The sequence below is a fragment of the Caloenas nicobarica genome, chromosome 14, assembly GCF_036013445.1.
Source record: "Caloenas nicobarica isolate bCalNic1 chromosome 14, bCalNic1.hap1, whole genome shotgun sequence".
In the NCBI taxonomy this organism is placed as follows: Eukaryota; Metazoa; Chordata; class Aves; order Columbiformes; family Columbidae; genus Caloenas; species Caloenas nicobarica.
The window spans coordinates 660,590-680,382 of NC_088258.1; the positions used below are offsets into that span (position 1 = coordinate 660,590).

General features: G+C 54.8%; 3 protein-coding genes across 3 annotated transcripts; 1 reads left to right on the plus strand and 2 right to left on the minus strand.

Annotated features, from left to right (window-relative positions):
- Positions 1-142: 142 nt before the first annotated feature.
- PLK1 (polo like kinase 1) lies at positions 143-5,228 on the minus strand. Its single transcript, XM_065644650.1, has 10 exons — positions 4,848-5,228; positions 4,444-4,612; positions 4,200-4,344; positions 3,669-3,762; positions 2,668-2,887; positions 2,199-2,357; positions 1,924-2,001; positions 1,309-1,463; positions 713-895; positions 143-349 (listed from the first exon to the last, which is right to left on the minus strand). Exons 1-10 carry the CDS (start codon positions 5,226-5,228, stop codon positions 143-145), a joined length of 1,791 nt encoding a protein of 596 aa, XP_065500722.1.
- Positions 5,229-6,112: 884 nt separating this feature from the next.
- Positions 6,113-11,025, minus strand: DCTN5 (dynactin subunit 5). The gene is made up of 7 exons (XM_065644651.1): positions 10,960-11,025; positions 10,734-10,802; positions 10,504-10,622; positions 9,879-9,990; positions 9,219-9,321; positions 8,859-8,950; positions 6,113-6,452 (listed from the first exon to the last, which is right to left on the minus strand). The coding sequence occupies exons 1-7, from the start codon at positions 11,005-11,007 to the stop codon at positions 6,432-6,434; spliced, it is 564 nt and encodes a 187-aa protein (XP_065500723.1). The 5' UTR covers positions 11,008-11,025; the 3' UTR covers positions 6,113-6,431.
- PALB2 (partner and localizer of BRCA2) lies at positions 10,967-19,633 on the plus strand. Its single transcript, XM_065644649.1, is given in 14 exon segments — positions 10,967-11,084; positions 11,087-11,196; positions 11,275-11,334; positions 11,411-11,492; positions 11,848-13,740; positions 13,854-14,647; positions 15,248-15,331; positions 15,591-15,752; positions 16,205-16,290; positions 16,569-16,730; positions 16,898-17,014; positions 17,378-17,465; positions 18,271-18,419; positions 19,214-19,633. Coding segments are annotated over 14 exon segments (4,137 nt in total). The 3' UTR covers positions 19,446-19,633.
- The last annotated feature ends 160 nt before the right edge of the window (positions 19,634-19,793 follow it).

Consider the following 19,793-nt stretch of genomic DNA (forward strand, 5'->3'; position numbering starts at 1 on the left):
TCCTTATGGCAACCAGAGTGCACCCGGAGTGGGAGCCCAGCCGTGCGACGGGAGGTGACCGTGCGAGCAGCGATGCTGCCAGACCTCCCCCTCCACAGCTGGGACAGTTTGGCACAGATGTGGAGTCCATCAAGAACAAGGTCTAAGCGGAGGGTTTCACACGGGCTGAGCTGGACTTTGAACTGAGGAGCTTCTCCACCATGGTGCGAGCGTAGCGGAGCCGGCTGGCCAGCTCCTTGCAGCACCCGTGTTCCTCGATGAGGCTCAGCTTGTACGTGCGGAAGTCCCGGTTCTCATCGATGTACGAGACAGCAGCCATGAGAGGGCACAGGATGACCTTGGTGTGGTCCTGTGGGGAGAGAGCACACGGTCACCCTGAGCGCCCTGCTCCTCGGGGACTGTTTTCTCAGGATAAACCATCCCAGCAGCGTGCTGAGTGAGCACCCTGCTGCAGCAAAGGGAGGCAAATCGACCTGCCCAGCCAGCTCAAGACCATGGCACCTGCACAGCATCTCCCTCCTGCTAACAGGGACAGCCCCTTCGTGAGGAATGTCCGCGTGGCTTAAGTGTCAGCGAGGTGAGTGAGGGGCCTCCCAGTGCTGGGTTCACCGGGCAGTGTTGGCTCAGGTTGTCCCCTCCTGCTGCCCCCGGCACAGCGGGAATCCCGCAGCCGCTGGAGCTGCGGCCCTGGAGAGCGGAGCAGCAGGCTCACCTGGAAGAAGTTGATCTGCACGGTGCCGTTGCTGAGGTGCAGGACGATGGCGCTGCGGGTCCGGAACCACGTGCACAGGTAGGGCAGACGCGCCAGCTCGTCTCCTTCCCGTGGCGTGATGTTGGCACCCGCCTTCAGCAGGTGCTCGCTCATGTAGTTCCGAAAGTATTTCAGTAGTGTTACCTGCGGAGGGGAGAGGCTGTGAGCAGAGCAACCCAGGGAGGTCAGGACTGCTGCCAGCCCAGAGCATCCTTACAGCTTCCAGAACTCGAGGGGTCACTGCAAAACTTGTGCAAATTCTCACACTCAAAATTAATTTGGTCTGTGATACTTGATACTCGCTCCACTGAACACTTTAGCACATGCAAAGCTTGTGAGCACTTAATTCTGTGAAGATGCTCATAAATGAGCTTCAGATGGCAACTAGAAACAGCCAGAGCTGCCAGTGTCTGCCCCTGGGGCCAGAGGCAGAGTGACCATGACCCCCAGTCACTGGTGTTTCTCCCCAGAACCCACCCTGCCAGCAAACCCCAACACGCTGGCAGCAGCCTCACTGGAGCGCCCCCCAGGCAAGGGCTCCTGGCCCCACGACCGACCTTCTTGTTCAAGGCCGAGGGGTAGGAGCGCACGGTGAAGTAGGACTCGGTGCTGTTCTGCTCGATGTACTGCAGGTTGTCCCCGTCATTGTACATAATGAGACGAGTGGAGTCATTGAAGAGAACGCCCACGCTGTTGTCGCACAGCTGATAACCTGGTTCACAAGGGAGTCTGTTAGGCCTCCAAATACACAGGACCACCGGTTGTGTGAAGTACAACGGCAGAAGGTTGTGTCATCTGCGGGTTCAGCCATCCCCCCACGTCCCTGCCAGGTCTCAAGAGTCTCCTCTCTGTGGGGGCCTGTGTGACACTTTTTCTCCTTTGGGTTTGTCACCCTCCCTTGTTGCATCTCCTGCTGCAGCAGCAGCTTTAAGGGCCATGGTGGGCACAGGTGCTCGCTGCAGGGCGAGGGCAGTAGGAGTCCTTTTGCACCTTAAAGCGGCCAGGGGTGATGTTTGGTAACATTCACTGGGTACTGTTCCTGGTGGTGGTCTTGCCCACACACACTGGAATATGTGATTAAAGAGCCAGACCTATGCAACACCCAAATCCGAGCCTCCCCCATCCTCTTCAGAAACTCGAAGAGGCTGCAGTATTGCCCCCGTGTGATTTACCTAGACCATATTTATCTGAGTAGTCCACCCATTTGCTAACCCAGAAGATGGGAATGCACGCTGGGTCTTCAGCTTCTTCTGCAAAAGGAAAGGAGTTTGTTAGAAGACATTTCACAGCATCTTGTGCACCCCAGCAAGCAAGCAAGGCCAAAAGAAAGGTAAGTAGCTACTCCATTGCTTCTCAGCCTTCCAGCCTCTCACTTCAGACAACGGCACTGGAGTGACAGAGAAACAAGTTATGCAGGAGGTGCCTGCGGGGCTGTCCCCAGCCTCACCTTGTCTCACTGCCACTCTCTCGGAGGGCTTGGCCGAGGTGACCACCGTCAGCTGCTGCAGCATGTCAGCCAAGTGGCAGTCCACGGCATCCCCCAGCTCCCGCAGCCCGGCTACATCTTCCTTCTCCGGCAGGGCCTCCAGCGCGGGGCTGTCCGGTCCTGCGTCAGGAAAGAGAAGAGTGTGGCGGGATGCCCAGGGAGCAGGTGTCTAAAGGCACCAGATTCACGTTCTACCCTAGCTATAGGAAACATGTTACATACCATATAGCTAAAGCTAGTGCTGGTGCTTCCTCCCTGCTTTGATTCTGGGCAGAGAGCGAGGAGAGCCCTCTCACTCACAAAACGCTCCAGGTTTCCCTAAGAACTGTGAGGGGAGGGAGCACCACGCTCCCCATGGCTGGTTGTGGGCCCTGCTGGAGGCCAGGGAGGCTCCCACCCGCCGAGCCTCACCCCGGACACCCGCTCATACCTTTGTTGAGAGCAGTCAGCGGCTTTCGCCCGTTCTGTTCCAGTCCACTGGGAGCAATTGAAAATCTCGGTGCGATGGTGAGGCAGCTGGTGGGCAAGCGGCTGGGGATGTATCCCGACGTGAAGAACTCGTCATTCAGCAACTCGCTGATGGTCGGGCGTGTGGCAGGGTCAGACCTCAGCATCTTCTGGATGAGGTTAGCAGCTACAGGGTTGATGTGCTGAAGAGGAGACATCAGAGTTTAGAGATGGGTTAGGGGACAACACGCGCTAGTGGTGTCCTGGTTTTGTTAAAAAACGAGTTTCTCTTTTAGTGAATTTTCCTGTCAGCTAAAGTCTTCTTACTAACTGCACTTTTCTGAAAGTTAGATACATATTTTGGTAGACATAGCAATGGAATGCAAGGTCACCGAACTGATAAGGATGGATGCACGTCCCGCAAGAGGGGCAACGAGTAGAGAGGGTTAACAATACATCTGCCACAGTTTGTCACCCTGCAATCAAACCTTGACAAGTGGCAAATGTGTTGGAGATACAATGTGGGAGAAGTTCTGCTTGGAGCAGAGCTCCTGTGTTGTGCCAGGCAAGCAGGACACAAGCCTGGGGAAAGCGAAAGGGCCAGCACGGAGGGCGACCTCCTGGCAGCATGCAAAGCCTAAAGCTGGCTGACTTTAGCAAGACTGACTCAACCACAGCAGGATGAGCTGGGCACCTGGCCCAGGCCTCATGGACTTGAGCATGTCCACTTAACCCCACATGCCAACTGTCCAGCTTGGAATTTTGCTGGATTACAGGGAAAGGGACCTGCTGCCTCCCCAGTAGGAAGGTGGTCTTGCAGGTTCACTCCACCACCAACTGACACATCTCCTTCATGGCACTGCAGTAAGAGCAGTTTCAGTGTTATGCAAGAGCCCAGTGAGTTCCAGGAAGAGGATGGTGCAGCTGAAGGTTGACCAAGAACTGCTGCCGGGTAAACAGGTCCACTCATGGGAAGCTCCATACCTTGGGAATAGTATACTCGTTCTTCTTGATTCGGATGTATGTATCTTTTAGACAAGAAGTTTCAAAAGGCGGTTTCCCCACCAGCAGAGTGTACCTGCATGTTAACAGACACAAAGGTGTCAGTTTTGCAAAAGAGACTCAGACTTGTGTGCAGATGTGACCCCATCCTAAGCACGCCCTGCGACTTTCCTGGCTGAGGGAACGCACTTGGCATCAGACACGCAGCCGCGCAGACAGCTACGTGTGCTGGGTCTGGTTCCTGCCCTGGAAACAAAGCTGGGATCTAGTGCTCTGGGGGAAAGGTGCAGCTGGGGAGTGTGGGCTGTGCGGAGTGTCCCGAGAAGCCGTGCTGCACGGCCTGTCAGCCTGCACGCAGCACGGGGGGATCGCGTGCCGGGGCTCAGCCAGGGCAGGAGCTCTGGGCTGGAACACTCAAAGCTTCAGCTCACACTGAAACCCAGAGGGGCTGATGAGATGGGGACCACAGGGATCACCTGTCCCCGCGACCACACAAGAGGCATTTTGACTCACATGATACAGCCGATGGACCAGATGTCCACCTCGAAGCTGTGCCCCTTCTTGCCCAGCACCTCCGGGGCAATGTAGTTGGGGGTCCCACACAGGGTTTTCTTGCGCTCGCCATCGTACTCCACTTTGGTGGCCAGGCCAAAGTCACCTGGGAGAGACGGGGAGATGGGGCATGACTGGAGATGCCCTGGAGGGCTGTGGTCCCTGCCACGGGGGGCTGGCAGGGTGCGGGGTCACCAGAACCTACCGATCTTCACCTCCATGTCATCGCTGAGGAAGAGGTTGCCCAGCTTGAGGTCGCGGTGGATAACGCGGTTGTTGTGCAGGTACTGGCAGCCCAGGATGGTCTGGCGCAGGTAGTACCGCACCTCGGGCTCGCTCAGCGCCTTCCGCCGCTTGTGCAGCTCCAGCAGCGACTGCGGGGGATCACGGAATTGTTTTGGTTGGAAGAGACGCCCTCGATCAGGGAGTCCAACCGTTCCCCCACCCCTGGCACTGCCCCCTGTCCCTGAGAACCTCATCTCCCATCCGTTCAACCCCTCCAGGGATGGTGACTCCAGCACCGCCCTGGGCAGCCGGTTCCAGCGCTGGACGGTCAGCAACGGGTGACACCGACACCCCCCGGCCCGGCGGGTCCCCCCGGCCCCTCACCCTGCGGCGGCAGAGCTCCAGCACCACGTAGACGAAGTCGCTGTCCTCGAAGAAGCCGTGGAAGCCGACGACGTGGCGGTGGGCCAGGCTGCGGTGGATGGCGATCTCCATAGACATCTTCTCCTTCTGGTGCGGCTTCACCAGCAGCGACTTGGGCACCACCTTCCCCGCGAACACCTCGCGGCTCTCGGCCTCCGCCAGCTCGTAGCACCGCGCGAAGCCGCCCTTGCCCAGGAACCGCCCGCGCACAAAGCTGCGCCGGGTCCGCGGGTCCGTCAGCACCTTCGGCACCTCCTTCCCGCCGGCCGCCGCCGCGCTGCCCGCCCGGACCGGCTCCACCGCGGCCACCGGCCGCGCCGCCTTCCCGCCCGCCGCGCTCATGCTGCGCCGGGCTGCTGCGGTGCTGGGGAGCGGGGCTGCGCCGGGCCGAGGCTGGGGAGGCTGGGGAGGCTGGGGAGGCCGAGCAGGCGGCAGGGGCGGCAGGAGCGGGCAGCGCGGGCAGCGCAGGCAGGACGCGGCAGGACGCGCTGGCAGGCGCTGCCCGATTCAAACGCGGCTCCGGAACGTTACGCGCCCACGGCCGCTCCCCATTGGCCGAGAGGATTTAAAATCCACGCCGCCCGCCGCGGGGCACCATGGGAGCGCCCCGCCCGCCCGCCGCGCTTAAAGGGACAGAGACGCGCGGCGCGGCGACGGGGAGGGACACGCCCCCTCCCCGCGAGACGTGGGCGGGAACCGGGCGGTGCGTGCCCCGGCGGCCGTTGGCTGCGGGACCGCGGGGGTGCCCGGGACAGCCCGGGGTGCCCGGGGCGCGGGGGTGTCCGGGGCGCGGGGGGCCGCCTCCCCACGCGCAGCTCCCGCGGCAGGAGCAGCCCCGCGGCCCCCGCCCGGCTCCCGCCGCTCCGGTTGCCCGTTCTGCCGTCCACGGGGGGTCCCGGGGCTCCCAGCGCACGGCACGGGGCGTTTGTGACGGGCTTTCTCCGGGAACGAAGCTGCCGCAGACGGTTCGTGTCCCGCGGCGGTTTGTGACACCTCCGGCCGCTGCTCCTGTGCGGACCCCGTTCCGTTCACCCGGGACTCCCATTGATGTTACCCTGTGCGATCCCACCCGCTCCCCCGGTGACGCTGTCCCAGCTGAGCGCAGCTGTCCCCGACCCCACTCAGGGCTTTTTCCCTCTCCCCACAGACACACAGCCCCACTCAGAGCCGCCGGGAGTGACGCAGCCGGGATGAACGAAGCAACACAGCGACTGGGTGTTTGAAGCGATCTGTGTTTGTACCAGACTCCAGGCAGAGGGGTTTCCCTGCTCCCCGTGCACCCCCAGCTGCCCTCGCTGCACAGCACAGCCCTGCCTGGGACCTCATGGTCATTGCACTGTGCTACGTCCGCAGTGCCACCAGGACGTGTCACCCCCCGGGTGTCACAGCACGCTGCAGCCCAACACGCTGTCCTTCCAGGGCTGGCAGAGGCGCAGAGGTGAGCCCAGGTCACAGGGACGCTTCCGCAGGCAGGAGGATAAAGTGGCCAAATCTAAGGAGTGTTAACAGTGCTGAACATTTGAGATCTTCAGTGGTGACTTGGTTTTAGACCCTGGCAGAGGCCACCTTAACAGAGACAATAAGAGTTTTAATTAAGGCAGAAGGATAGACTCAGTCTGCTAAAGGGAAAAACAGACCAAGAAACACGTAACTGTGCAGCCACATGTCCCTCCATGCACCACACCTGCGCTGCTCCAGTGATCGTGGGGCGGCATCACTCGGGTTTTCCAGCTGCTGCCCCGTTCCCACTCACAAACTCCTCCTGCTCAGCCTGGCAGCCGCCGCTCCCAGCCCTCTGGGGTGCACAGCTCCACACTGCCCAACTGCGGCCACCAATCCAGCGACCCGGGTGAAACTACCTGGTGTTCAAACTTTGCAGTGACACCATGTCGACACAGCACACACAGCCGCTCCTCACCAAACACAGCCAGCTCACAGGGCAATGTCGCGCTCCCGAGCGGCAGCACAAACACCGAAACATCGGACCTGCAGGAAATCTTGCAGGGATCCCCAAACTTGGGGATTGTGACAGGGGAGGGCTCTTATAGCCCCTCACCGCAACTGGCTCGTGCAAGAGCTGGTCAGCAGGACTAAGTGTTTTGGGAAGGTGGAATCAATGACGAAGCGGCCTGTGGTACAAACATAAGGAACATTCAACACTTTTTCACGTAGGTAGAAAAAGTGGCGAGCCTGGGCCTTTCACACGGACAGCCTTGATCCCACGGAGACGGCAGCAGGAACACAGCTCCATCTGCGCCTCCCCGGCTCCCGCTCCAGGAACGCAGCTGCCGCTCAGCCAGCACTTCTAGCCTGTACCAGATGAGGTTCTCACTTCAGCCCAAAGAACAGAAGCAAAGACGTTCTGTGTCAGAGCCACTACAAAACAGCACTCCTGGAATCACTTGTGGGGAAAGTCGTCAGCTCAGAGGCAGAAAGAAGCAGCTGTTTCACACTGTACTTCACTTTTTTAATGCGCTGACACAGAACAAGGGGCTGCAGCTCAGGCACAGCAGGAACCTCGCTCTACTCTCAAGTTTGATTTGAAGAGTCACAACCTTGAGTCACTTGAACAACTGAAGAGGCTTTAATTTATGTACAGTAAAAATACAAACAAACCAGTTGGGGGTTTTACATTTGATTATCAGCAGCTACTACACGCTTTAGTACTCGTACAGCTGTTTGCTATGTAAGGTGTCGGTATAACAGAGCAGCTGAAGGCTCCAGCGTTGCTGATCTCACAGCCGTTCACCTACTACGTCACTAAATACGTTTCCTGGTCCCCAGCTGCTACTCTACAATACACAGGAGCCCCAGTTTTAAGAGCTAGAGAAGGACAACACTCAGTTTTAATATCACACAGCTGGAGCAGGCAGATCCACCTGTCTGTACACAGTCAGGTACACGCGAGTGTCAGCCATCTCCAAGGTTCAGAGCTGCTCCCAGCAAGAATTATTCCTGCTCTATTACACACCCAAAATGAAATGTTCACTCTTTCCAAGAAGTCTGAACCTCCTTCTTAAGTTTTACAATGCAGACAAGCAACGAAGAGCTTTCTGCAAATATACATACTGGGTAATAAGTGGGGACAAATGCAGCATTCGCTGACCCATCTCTGGTTTCTGCTTTTAATTACTCCCTTTCTGCTGCAGTGAATTCTGTGAGCGACATGCAATCCTGTTCCCGAAGCCCTTTGGCTCTTTAAGGTCTGCAATATTCAGGAGGGAGCACACGCAACAGCCATGAGCATCCTCACCCTGCGTGACGGGCAAGAGTGCGGGACTGACGTCTGTGTCAGAGCTGCAGGTCAGCAGTGTCCTGCCGGGCCAGGCACAGAGCGGCGTGTCAGCCAGGAGCCCCAGAGCCAGGCCCAGGCCCATCAACCATACCCTGTCCTGACTGGAGAGAATCTAGGGCCGCACACAGGAAAGCAAGAGACCATCGCCTCAACACAGGCTGCAGAGCAGCAAGTGTTTGTCCAGAGGGAAGCAGCGGGTCTAATGAACCCTGCTGAGTAACTGCCCATAACACACACCAGCCACACAGCACTTCGTTCTGGGATGGAGAACGCTTCTAGTGAACGGAAACCCACCTGCTTTGGGTTAGGGACAGAACGGACATGAAAGACAAGCTGAGGCTGCAGAGCAAGCGCTGTCAACTCTGCCTCATTCCCCAGCTGCAACGAGGGGATGTGCCTTAAAGGGAGTTCTATCAGCTCTCCTAGCGCCAGAACATTTAATGGCACAACTCAAGACAACATGGAGTGAATTACATTCAAATGAGCACACAAAGTTTAAACGACATGACACAGCAGCTTTGATGAGGGACGGCTTGGTCAAGTGTTAGTGCTGGGAACACGGGCAGAGTGCCCAGAGCAGCGCAGAGCCGAGCCCTGCGCCGCTGAATGTCCCTCTCCCTGCCCAGCAAGTCCTGCTGCCTTCACCGCTCCGAAACGTGGGAAACGGGCTACTAGACCTGAGTGAGTGGCAGGAACTTCTGGTAATAGCTCTTTGTAACATCGACCATGAGCTCCTGGGTGCATTCCGGGAGTTCCCCAGAGAAGAGTCCTGGAAGAAAAGAGTATAACCATCAACGTTCTGGCAGGGAAAAGCAGAAATAAGCTTATATTCAACATTCAAAGCAGTGACTTGGATTAAATTGTCAGTAAATACTAACAGAACAGCAAAGGGCTCTTCTCATGCAGAGCAACACAGCAGAATCGCTCCTGTAAAACACTAAACACCAGGAGGCAACTTTGCTATAGCAATTTCATTTTAAAATAAGAATATCCATGTTATCCACAATTCTGTGCAAGGGAAGTAAGCGGGAGCGTACCTGGGCAGCCCGAGAAGACTGTGAAAGGTGGGACAACTGTTTCAGGAGGTAGCACGGTGTTGTCTAAGATTTTGCAGCAGTCTTTCAAAACGCATCTACGACCCTAAAAAAGAGATTACATAAAGTTTATACTGAAAATACTGTATGCTTTTGCTTACTGCTGCTAAGTTACCTAAATTTCAACAAGTTTAACTGCTCAAATCACATTCTGTGAAAGGAATCACGGGAATAAATCTTTACCCTGACTGACTGCTCTTCCCAACAGAATTCACTTTCTTTCTTTTTTGGACACATGTCAAAGTGCAAACTGGAACCTAAAAACTGAGTCACAGAGTAACCCAGCAAGGCCTTCTCTAACTCGGCAGACAGCAACCTTGACTATTCTCTGTTATTTGTGCAGAAACACAATTCCACTGGCACCAGGTGGAAAGGCTGTGCTTCCCGGACAGTCGCACCAGCCACGAGATTGTTGGGACCCGCTATCCACAGACCAGCAAAACTAAAAGCTGCACTTTCTGTGCAGAGGGAAAAGGTGGAGAAAGGAACAGCAGGGATGAGCGTGCTTGCTCCAGCCAATCAGTGCGGATACCTTTCCGGTATTGTTACAAAGCCTCCAGAGTTCCCAAAAGTTTAAAGAAAAGAGTGAGAACCGGCACTCACAATGACGCAGTTCTTGCCTATGTGGACGTAGGAGCCGATCTGGGCTGCGTTGACAACACAGTCCTCCTCTATGAAGACGTGATCCCCAATGTGGAGAGGGAAAAAAGCCACCCTGTGATGGGAGAGGGATTCGTTCCAGTGTACAATGCACAGACTGATCTGCGGCACTCACACCCCAAATCACATCGCGGAGTCTACCGCAGCCAGGGCTGGGACCAGGGACAGAGCTGACACTAAGGAAAACTGAACAGCACCTGAGGAAGATTACACAGGCTCTGGACTTCCTACGGAAAATTAAACAGCCACGGGGCTTTTCTCGTCTCCTGCTACAGGGTGGCCCAAGTGAGCAACAGGAAGACGTTGTGAATAAACAAAGAACAAGCGAAACATGTTCTTCACTTGGCTGTTCTAATATACCCCAGCCTCTCTGTGTTGCGTCTGACAAGAACTCCAACCCTCAAGGAAAAGCCAAAAGTTTGAGGGAGAGGCAGGTTTAGAGGGACATCATTCAGCAAATTGCTGTTCAAGGAGCACAGCTCTCTGCATACAGACCCCAGCCAAGCCAATACACTCTTCAGGTATACGGATTTTAACGTCAATCCCCCTAAAGGAAGGGACCTCTCACCCTTTACTGAACTTCTTGAAGGGCGGCCTAATGACGCTGCGGCTTTTCACCACGCAGTGCCGTCCCACCCGCACGTTTGCCAGGTCACCGCGGATGATGCAGTCGTTCATAACTATTGTCTGGAGAAGAAAACAAAGAGAAATAAACGAGCTCCGTTTTCTCCCCGTGTTACCAGTTGTCATACAGACCCCTGCAGCGCTCGGGCTGCTCCAGCCGCTCCCGCCGCCTACCTTGCCGTTGAGGACGATGTTCTGGCTGCCGCACAGCACGGACTGCCGGCTCACCTTGTTGCCGGACGCCTGCGGGGAGAGAGAAGGGCCGGGTCACTGCGGTCGCCTGCCAGGCCCCGCCGCCGCACCCCAGCGCCTCGGCGAGCCCGCCGCGGCCCCTCAGCCGGCCCGGATGCCCCTCAGCCAGCCCGGATGCCCCTCAGCCGGCCCCCGGTGCCCCCCGCACCGTCTCGATGTACTCGGACTTATTGTACAGCATCTCGCTCAGCTCCATGGCGGCGCCACTTCCGCACGGCCACGCCCGGCTTCCGTCGCGTCACTTCCTCCCGCCAGGCAGTGCTTCCGCCGCGGCCCGGTTGCCATGGACACGCGCTTCCCGCGGGCGGCGGCCATGGAGGGACCGGCGGCCGCGGCGGGGGAGGCGGCGGCCGGCGGGGCCCTCAGCGGTGTGGAGAAGGAGAAGGTGCGGCGGCGGGCGGGAGCGAGCGGGGCCCCGGGCGGCGGGCGCGGCGGTGCCAGCCCGGTGCGTTGTGTCTTGCAGCTGCGGGAGAAGCTGGCGCTGCTGCGGCGGGAGTACAGCGAGACCGTGAGCCGGCTGCGGGTGAGCGGGCCGGGCCGGGGCCGGGCGGGCGGTGCCGGTGCCCCGGTCCCAGCCCTGCCCGGTGTTGTGTTCGCAGCGGGCGCGGCGAGCGGAGCGGGCCCGGAGCCACGGCCGGGGCGCGGCGGCGGGAGGCGGCCGGCGGGAGCGGAGCCCCGCAGGTAGGAGGCGGCCGGCGGCCCGGAGGCCCCGCCAGCTGCCGTGTGCTCCCCCTCGACCTCGCCCGGGGGTCCCGGCGCGGCCGTCATCGCCCTTCGGAGCCCCCGCGGGCCGTCCGGCCGAGCCGGGACAGAGCCCAGCGCTGCCTGTCCCCGCTGTCCCCATCCCCTGTCCCCACACCCCCCCGCCCGTCCTGCTGCTCCGTGCTCTGCAATAACATCTCTGGTTCCTCCTCGCCAGCTCTGCAGTGCGCTCTGATCCCTCTCCTTCCAAAGGCATCTGATTATACTGTGTGTTGTTTTTCTTGGACAGGACTTTGCTGGGAGTACTTTACACGTGTGACATTTTTTCCTACAGGTTCTAGAGATAACGTATCTCCTAGTGCTGACAAACATGGAACCTCTCAGGTACAGACCAAAACCTGCTCTGATCCTGACACAGAGAAGAAAGCACCTGTCACATTTAAACAGGTTCCTGGATTCTTCACTAAAGAGCTCAGCCCGCAGGATGGTTCCCAGGCAGGAAGTGCACAGGGCAGCCAGGAACACCTGTGCTGTGGGACCGCCGGGCCTGCCCCCGAGGAGAAAAAAACCCGGGCCTCCAGAAGCTTGATGAAGCTGAGGAGGCGGACGAAGGTTCCGGCATCAGATAAAAAGGAATCAGTGCGTGATGTGATTCTAATCAACACCGGTGAGATGGTGAAAAACCAAATTGCCAGTACTGAGGAGCTTCGGTCGCCAGTCTTCAGGCGAAGCGGTCTGTCAAACACTGAGGAAGGTGCTCAAAGAGCATCCAGACCAGTGCTTGTGCAGAGAGCAGAAAACGGTTTTGCTCCTCCTGATGCAGCAGTAGGAGCTGCGCAAGACACTCGTGAGGACTTTGTCCCTCCAGGAGCGCCCGAGCTGTCCCCGTGTGCGCCGGGGGACAGCAGCGATGTCTGGCAGCCTGAGTGCCCCGGGGCCACGGCCTCATCTGATAACCAGGAGCCTGCACGGCCATGTTCGGAGAACAGCGACTCCGTTTTACTGGATACCAGTGGCAATGGAGGAAAAGACTCCTCCAGTGTAATAGAACAAACGCACAGTGAGAGTATGTGTGGAGATCAGGAAGAATTATGTAGGCTCTTGGATTTCATGTCAGAAAATGAAGTATTGCCTGCTGACAGAAATAACAGTGAAACTACCAAGAGCAAAAGCCATGAAGGAAATCAAAGTGACACTAAGAGCTTACATCCCTTTCCTACAGTTCTGGGCAATATTGAAGAACTGTCAGAAAATCAACAGCTTGAAATTCAGTCAAAACTTTCTCATTCAGAGGAGGTGGCAGCTCCTGAAAGCACGCTGAACTCTTGCACGGTGGTTGAAGGGCTTCTCTTTCCCGTTGAGTACTATGTCAGGACAACTCGACGCATGGCTAACTGCCAGAGAAAAGTGGACCTCGATGCTGTAATTCTCAGCCAGCTGGGCAAAAGCAAGAAAAGTCAGCGAAGTAAGTGCAAGCAAAAAGATGCAAATTCAGATCAGCCCTCCCAAGAAAGAGCTGAAAATGATCTGGAGTCAGAGATCATGCCATTCCCTTTTCTCAGTGCAGAAAATGATCCAGCAAATTCGAGCAGTCCTCAGAAATCTCCTCCCATGTCCAGTGGCAGCAGCACTTCACTGGGATCGATTTCTCAAAACAGTGTCATTGGCACAAATCGAGGTCAGAGACGATTGCAGAGGAAACAAAAGGGAAGAAGAAAGTCGACCTGCAAACGCCCTGTGCATCAAGTGTCGCAGGAACTGCAGGAGAGTTTGGATCTCACAGCACTGAGGGAAAGCAGTCTGCTGTCCAGTGAGTGCCAGAGCAAAAAGGAAAACTGTGAAAAATCATCTTCAGCTGAGAGAGGGTTGTTTGCTGCTGCGGCTCGTGGAGAGACAGAAGTGACGGGTGCTGTGCAGCCAGCAGGCGCTGACCCTGCTGCAGGAAGCCAAGTGCTTGGCAAGTGCTGGAATCCTCCATTAGAAAAGGTTCAAAATCTACTTCAGAACAGCGATTCTCAGAACCCAGGGAATGAAACTTTTGCCAGCCGTACAGGAGAGCCAGCAACCAACTTGGATTTGTGTCGGGCTGATAAATGTCCAGTGGAGCACGTCAAGAATCGGGATGTGCGAGGAGCCTGCAGGGCTGAGCAGCTGCTAGAGATTAACGTCCCTCCTCGGCGCTCCCTGCGTTCCTCTGCAAGACAGGGAGCCAGTCGAGTCCCAAAAGGTACTTAATCAGTATCAACATCAATATAAACATTAATTGGGATGAGAGATTCTGAAAAAGCTGGTTGCTGGTTATTTTATGATGTAATGTTCTCTCTTGTTGTGTTTGTCTAGATGAAAACAAAGGAGGATGGAGCTGTTCAGTGGGCTCAGAGGGTCCTGCTGCTCTTGGCCTCCCTGCCGTGGCCCCCGGTACTTGCGGCTCTCTCTTCTCCTTCCGCAGTCTGCAGTGGCTGCTCCCCAAGCTGGGGATCAGCGACTTTCACTTACCGGATGAGGAATTTGGACTACTAAAACTTGAGAAATTAGAATCTTCCCCTGTAAATGACTTGGAGAATTTTGTCCCTGGTGTGTCTGGAGATGGTGCAGCTTCAGAACACACACAAGACACACAAATGAATCCAGAAGAAAAAAGTCTCGGAAGTGATTCAAGTTTGCCTTTTGAAAATGGATTGCCTCGGTTACCTCATTTCGAAAGCCCAGCTTCCAAGAAGGAACTTTCCACCCATGAATTGCTGTTTACTCCCATGGGGACTGTCCTAGCTGCTGCTGCCACCCAGGCTGAGTCTCAGATCTCATCTGTTTTCCCGGTGGTGGGTGCAACCCCAGCCATGGTACCGTCAGGGCGCAGTGAGATCTTCCCCCTCTCACCTTCCACGCCCCCCTCACAGGCAAGCCCGCGTTCCTCCCAGTGCCTGGGTGATGGGGAAGGCAAAGGCTCTGCCGTTCCCCTGCGCTCTCACAGCCATGGTGCAGGATCTGCTAGAAAAGAGGAGGAACGAGGTACAACGTTTCCTTTAGAAGCTGAAAGAGGTCCTGATAATAAATCTGATGAGGCTGTGCCCATGGAGAAGCATCAGCAGCCAGAGAGCAAACGGCAGAGACCCTGCAGAGCTTCCCCTGAACAGGTAACAAGCTGGCCAAGGGTACTAAACCAGAGGTTTTGTGGGCAAATCCGCTTTCCAGAGTCTCACCTGACTTTAGAGGAAAGACTTCTTTGCTGCTAGCTCTGCATGCTTTTAGCTGACTTAATAAATGTTTGGTTTTCATCTCTTGCCCCAGGTCTTTTGACCTCAAGAGCAAATTCTTTACAATCTTACTTGTTGAAACCAGAAATGTGTGTCATTGCAGGATGTGTGTTTGAACTGTGTATACGAAAAAAAAGTTTCTGGTGCCCACATCGTGTTAGTCTACTCTAAGGAAAATCTTCAGCTAGGATTTGGTAAAGGAGATTAACAGACTTGTGTGCAGGATGGGTACTGATTGACTCATGTCTGAAGGCTGGGAGATGCGGTGGTGGTAAAAGACAATTTTCAGGTGAAACCAGGAAATAACTTGTCTTCTGGGATCTCTTGTTTTTCAAAGACATGCAAGTACAAAAAGAGGTGCTGCTACGTGAGCTCTCCAGGAACCGCATGCAGAGTGAATTCACACTTCTGCCTCATTCTTGCAGATGCTGAATGTAATTTCAAAGTTGAATTATCCTCATTCTTTACTTCTTTGTGCAGAAAAAAGGTGTAGCAGAAGAGTTGATTCCAGTACTGCTTGATGGCGTGAGAGAAGAGAGCTTGCAGCTTGTATCAAAGATAAAGGTGGGATAACATTGGATAATTGTTTACTGAGTCAGTAGCAGCTCTTTAATACCCAGTTTAACAAAAATGCCACAGAAAGTGCAGAATGGCAAGTTGAACAAAATAGATTGCTGTCTCATTTGATCAGGTCTGTCTTCACTTGTGGTAAAGCATGCTGCAATTCTCATCACACTGAATGTCGATGGTTTTTCTCAGCCTGAACCTCCAGGTCAGATAGATGTTTCTCAGCAGCCAACCAGCACTGCTCTGTTTTGGGCAGGACTCGTGCAGCTGCTGCGCCGTGGACGTGGGTGCCGTGTGGTGGGAAGCAGCGGGCAGCAGGGAGCTGTGCGTGGTGACCGCGGGCGAGAGCGCCGTGTCCCTCTGGAGACCTCTGGCACCTGACCACTGGGGAAAGGTCCATACCTGGCAGCTTGGAGAGGTATGAACACAATCCTTATTTGGAGAATTTGGGGCAACTTTCTTGGCCCAGTGCGTCAGTTCCCAAGATAGAAGGAGTTTGCAGTCTTGGGTCCAAGGTTGGTTCTCTAGGTGGCATAAATTTTTCATTCCATCAGGCAGCAGAGGAGAACGTTTAGCACTGCTGACGGAGAAGGCCAGTAGCATGTGTGGGCTTGTGTTATCTGCTGGAATTTGATGCTTCATGTACTGAATGGTGGCTGCAGCCCCTGACTTGTGCTCCTTCCCCTCATGCTCCCTGGAGACATTTTTTGTCTCTTATGTCAACAGGGTTTGTTAATCTAAGTGTACTTCTTCTGCTGGGTCTGAAAATTAGTTCTGCTTCATATCATTTTACTTGAAACACTCTAGAAAATGGGAATGAACTCAAAGGGACTTTGTAGGTGACACTGAATTCTTGTTTTGCTGTCCTAGGTTCCTGTGATACAGATCGTTCCTCTGCCGGACACCTGTAATCTCGTGTGTATAGCATTGGGAGATTTGGAGATTGGAGAAATAAGGTGTTGTATTTATTTCTTGCTAGCACTTTGCACCTCGAATAGCTGCAGTTTAACTCTCCTCTTGTGTACTGGCTGAAATTATCTCTTACTTATGTGTCACTTTCTCAGTTGCTTTAACAGTTGGAAAATATGGAAGGGATTTCTAAAAATCAACTAGAAGGACTTTCTTATTTGCCACTAGAGGTGGTAGACTTTAAACAAATGCTTGTTTTTATACGCCATGGCATGTTTGAGTTATGCTTCCTTCTGTCATTAGGTCTGCTTTTCTCTTAATTTAGGCTCTTGCAAATATCTTCTGAGAATGACTCATTGAAGCAATCACTAGTAAAAACTGGAAATATAAAAGCTGTTCTTGGGCTAAAGGACAGGAGGCTGGTCAGCAGCAGCAGGACCGCGCACGAGCAGCAAGTGGAAATCACGTCGCTTTCGGAGACGGGAAGGTGAGTCTGCTTGTTTTGGGGGGGGTCTCAGTGTGGCAGGTGGAAGAAAAGCAAGGAAACATCTGGGATGTAGAAAAGCGTGGGGTTCCTCTTCTCTCTGGAGGTGTGCTGGGTACAGAGCACACGGTGATCCCACTGCCTGTTCTCACTTGCTGTCTGCTGTTCAGGATCAAGGACGGATGGACTTTGATGCCCCCCGAAGAAACTGTTTTAGCTTTTGCTGAAGTAGAAGGAATGGGCGACGCCTTAGTTGGCACCACCACAGTGAACAGCATTGTCATTTGGTCAGTGTTTCCTTTGCAACTCAAGGATTTCCGCAGGCGTACGCAGTGGCTGTTAGGGCTGGCGGCGGGTGGTGCACAGGAGTGTTGGTTGGCAGCTGATCTGCCTGTTAATGACCCTTGTCCAAGGGCCCACAGTCCAGCGCCGTGACTTTGTTCAGTGGGTACCAGTGAACCAACCATGCTGCTGTAATTCCACTTGCTTTTGCAGCATATTCATTGCATCTCTTCCTGTGGCCTCTTCTCTTAGTCTGGTTTATGTGGAACCAAAACTGTGTCTGTCTTGCGTAGTGATGTAACTATGACTAGAAAATAACCGATAAAGAATGGAAATGCAGTCAGAATTTGTATTTTCACCAACTGCAGGAATTTGAAGACAGGCCAGCTCCTGAAGAAGATGCGCGTTGGTTATTCCTACCCAGCTTCCATCTGCCATCAAGCATATTCCGACTCTGTACGTCTGTGAAATATGATGTGCGGTTTATGCATGGACTGCACTGACTGTGATGGGGACTTAAAGGATGAGGGTTTCTAGAGTGGATTGAAATAGCAGCTCTGTTTAGATACACTGAAGATATTTCAAAGGAGAACAGGTTAACTAGGAGGAATAAGCCATGCCAGCTACCTTGAACTCTTGGCTTTCTCCAGTCTATTAATGAAATGAGATGCTTGCTTCCCCCTGCACTGTGATTCCAGGTGGATTTGTGTAGTTTATCCAGGATTTAATTGTTTCAAGTGAGCATTAAACTTTTTGGGACAAGAACGTCTCGTCCAATAGTGATGTTTTAGTCAGACTCTTCGGAGACTTCCTCAGAGTATCTGTCTCAGCAGATTTTTTGCTGGCCTGTGGCTGCTCAGAGAGCCGCTGTTTTCAGCTGTGCTGGCTTGCCTGGAAATCTTGTTAAATTTAAAAGCTCCTAGGCGTTAAAATGAAGCCCAGAAATTTTGCTTTAAATGTCACTTTATCCTACAGGAAGTTTAGCTTTTTCAGGTAGAAAGAGAAGTGCATGAGTCCATTGGGTCACTGAGCTGTCATTGTGCTGTATTGCATCAGCCCTTATCAGTCAGCAGCTGCTTTGGTTTTTATCTAATTTGATAAGGAAAATAAACCGTTTCCTTTTATTCAGTAAAAATAATGCATCACTGTCTGTGGGGCTTCAATTATAGAGAGAATGTAGCAATTAATTTGTGTAAAATTCTTTGGTTTTTTTCCCCTCTCACTGTTGTTTTTAGTGATGTATTTTTCCTCTGTGTACCAGGGCCTTCTGTTTGTTGTTTTAAGTCATCCACATGCCAAAGAGAGCGAGTCCTATGGAAACCCTGCATTCCGTGTGGTCGCGTTCAACCCCAGAACAGCCAGGAGCACAGGGGTGATGTTCTCGTCCCTCCCGCCCGGGCTCACTGGAAGGCAAGTACTGTGGGGACTGTGTCCTGCCTTTGTGACTCCTTCCTGGTGGTTCTGGGGGACAATCGCTGCTGGCAAGGATCCATTTGCCATCTTGCCCATGACAAGAGGCCGTGGCCGTCACTGCCGTTTGTCCTGTCACGGGCAGGGAGGGGGAAGGGTGGTGGCTGTTTCCTGCCGGTTTCCCGTGCCAGCCTGTGTCCTGACCCGGGAGCTGCCAGCATCACCACGCGAGGGGGTCCGCGCGCCAGAGCTCTGTGTCAGTTTTCTGCACGCTGGACGCTTTTGTCTTTCTCCCCCCACAAAGTGATTGTGGAAGTGCTGTAACTGGGCTCATCAGGCAAAATCCCCTGAGGATATGTCAGCAAATGTGAGCTCTGAGCCTTTGTGCCGTTAATGAGCACTTTGCTGGGTTTGTTTATGTTCAGCAGCTGTTTGCAGTCAGATGACCTTTTCCTTCGAAGTCTTGCATTTTGAAGACTAAGCTCTTTAAGGCTCAGTTGTGCAGTGCACTCACACCCATAGTCGTACTTCCTACGTGCACAGGTGTGAGCGGGTTTAGATCTTGGTTTAATGAACATTTTCCAAGTATGTACCAAGGCTGCGGAAGGGTTGTCTTGACAGCCTTTGTTCTTGGGTGCACTGAAGAAACAGCATCTGACATAACCTGACTTCCTCCAGCTGGCTTAAACTTTCTTATTAATTTTCTACATTTAAAACTAGCTCATTTTACAAAACGGTGTGACGGTGTTTTGACAAACAAGCTGCAGCACTGTGACCTGTGTGTGCACCCTCAGGTACCTGGAGGGTGATGTGAAGGACACTTCTGCTGCCGCCGTGCTGACGTCAGGCACCATCGCGGTGTGGGACCTGCTGCTGGGGCACTGCACGGCGCTGCTGCCCCCGGGCCCTGCGGGGAGCTGGGCACTGGCCCGCTGGGCCACCAACAGCACCTGCCTGCTGGCCGGGCAGCGGGACGGCACCGTCTGCCTCTACCGGTACCGGCAGCCCCAGCCAGGAGCGGCCTGACAGGGCGGGGGCGAGGGCCCCATCCCCGGCAGCTCCGGTGGAGGCTGCGGCTTCAGCTCAGGTGCACCGGGGCTGCCGGTAACGGGCTCTGCGGGGCTGCGCTGCGCTCGGGCGGGCACCGTCTGCGCGGGCGCTGCCGGGCGCCCCGCTGCGTGCAATGACATTAAACCGCTTTGCTCTGGAACGACTCTGGTTTGCTCTGGAATGACTCTGTGCCTGCTGCTGTGCTGGGGCGTGCCGGGGGCTCTGGGAGAGCTGTTCCGCGGGGGTTCAGCCCGGGTCTGCGGGGGTTCAGCCCGGGTCTGCGGGGGTTCAGCCCGGGGCGGCTCTGCTCCGCGGGCTCCGCTC

Coding starts and splice junctions, on each gene's coding strand:
- DCTN5 (XM_065644651.1), bottom strand. CDS start 11,007: ATGGAGCTGAGCGAGATGCTGTACAATAAGTCCGAGTACATCGAGACG. Junction 9,322..9,878: donor TAGGCAAGAACTGCGTCATT/GTGAGTGCCGGT, acceptor TCTCTTTTTTAG/GGTCGTAGATGCGTTTTGAA. Junction 8,951..9,218: donor AGTCTTCTCGGGCTGCCCAG/GTACGCTCCCGC, acceptor CTTTTCTTCCAG/GACTCTTCTCTGGGGAACTC.
- PLK1 (XM_065644650.1), bottom strand. CDS start 5,228: ATGAGCGCGGCGGGCGGGAAGGCGGCGCGGCCGGTGGCCGCGGTGGAG. Junction 4,613..4,847: donor TGGAGCTCTGCCGCCGCAGG/GTGAGGGGCCGG, acceptor GATCCCCCGCAG/TCGCTGCTGGAGCTGCACAA. Junction 1,464..1,923: donor CTCAGATAAATATGGTCTAG/GTAAATCACACG, acceptor CTTGTGAACCAG/GTTATCAGCTGTGCGACAAC.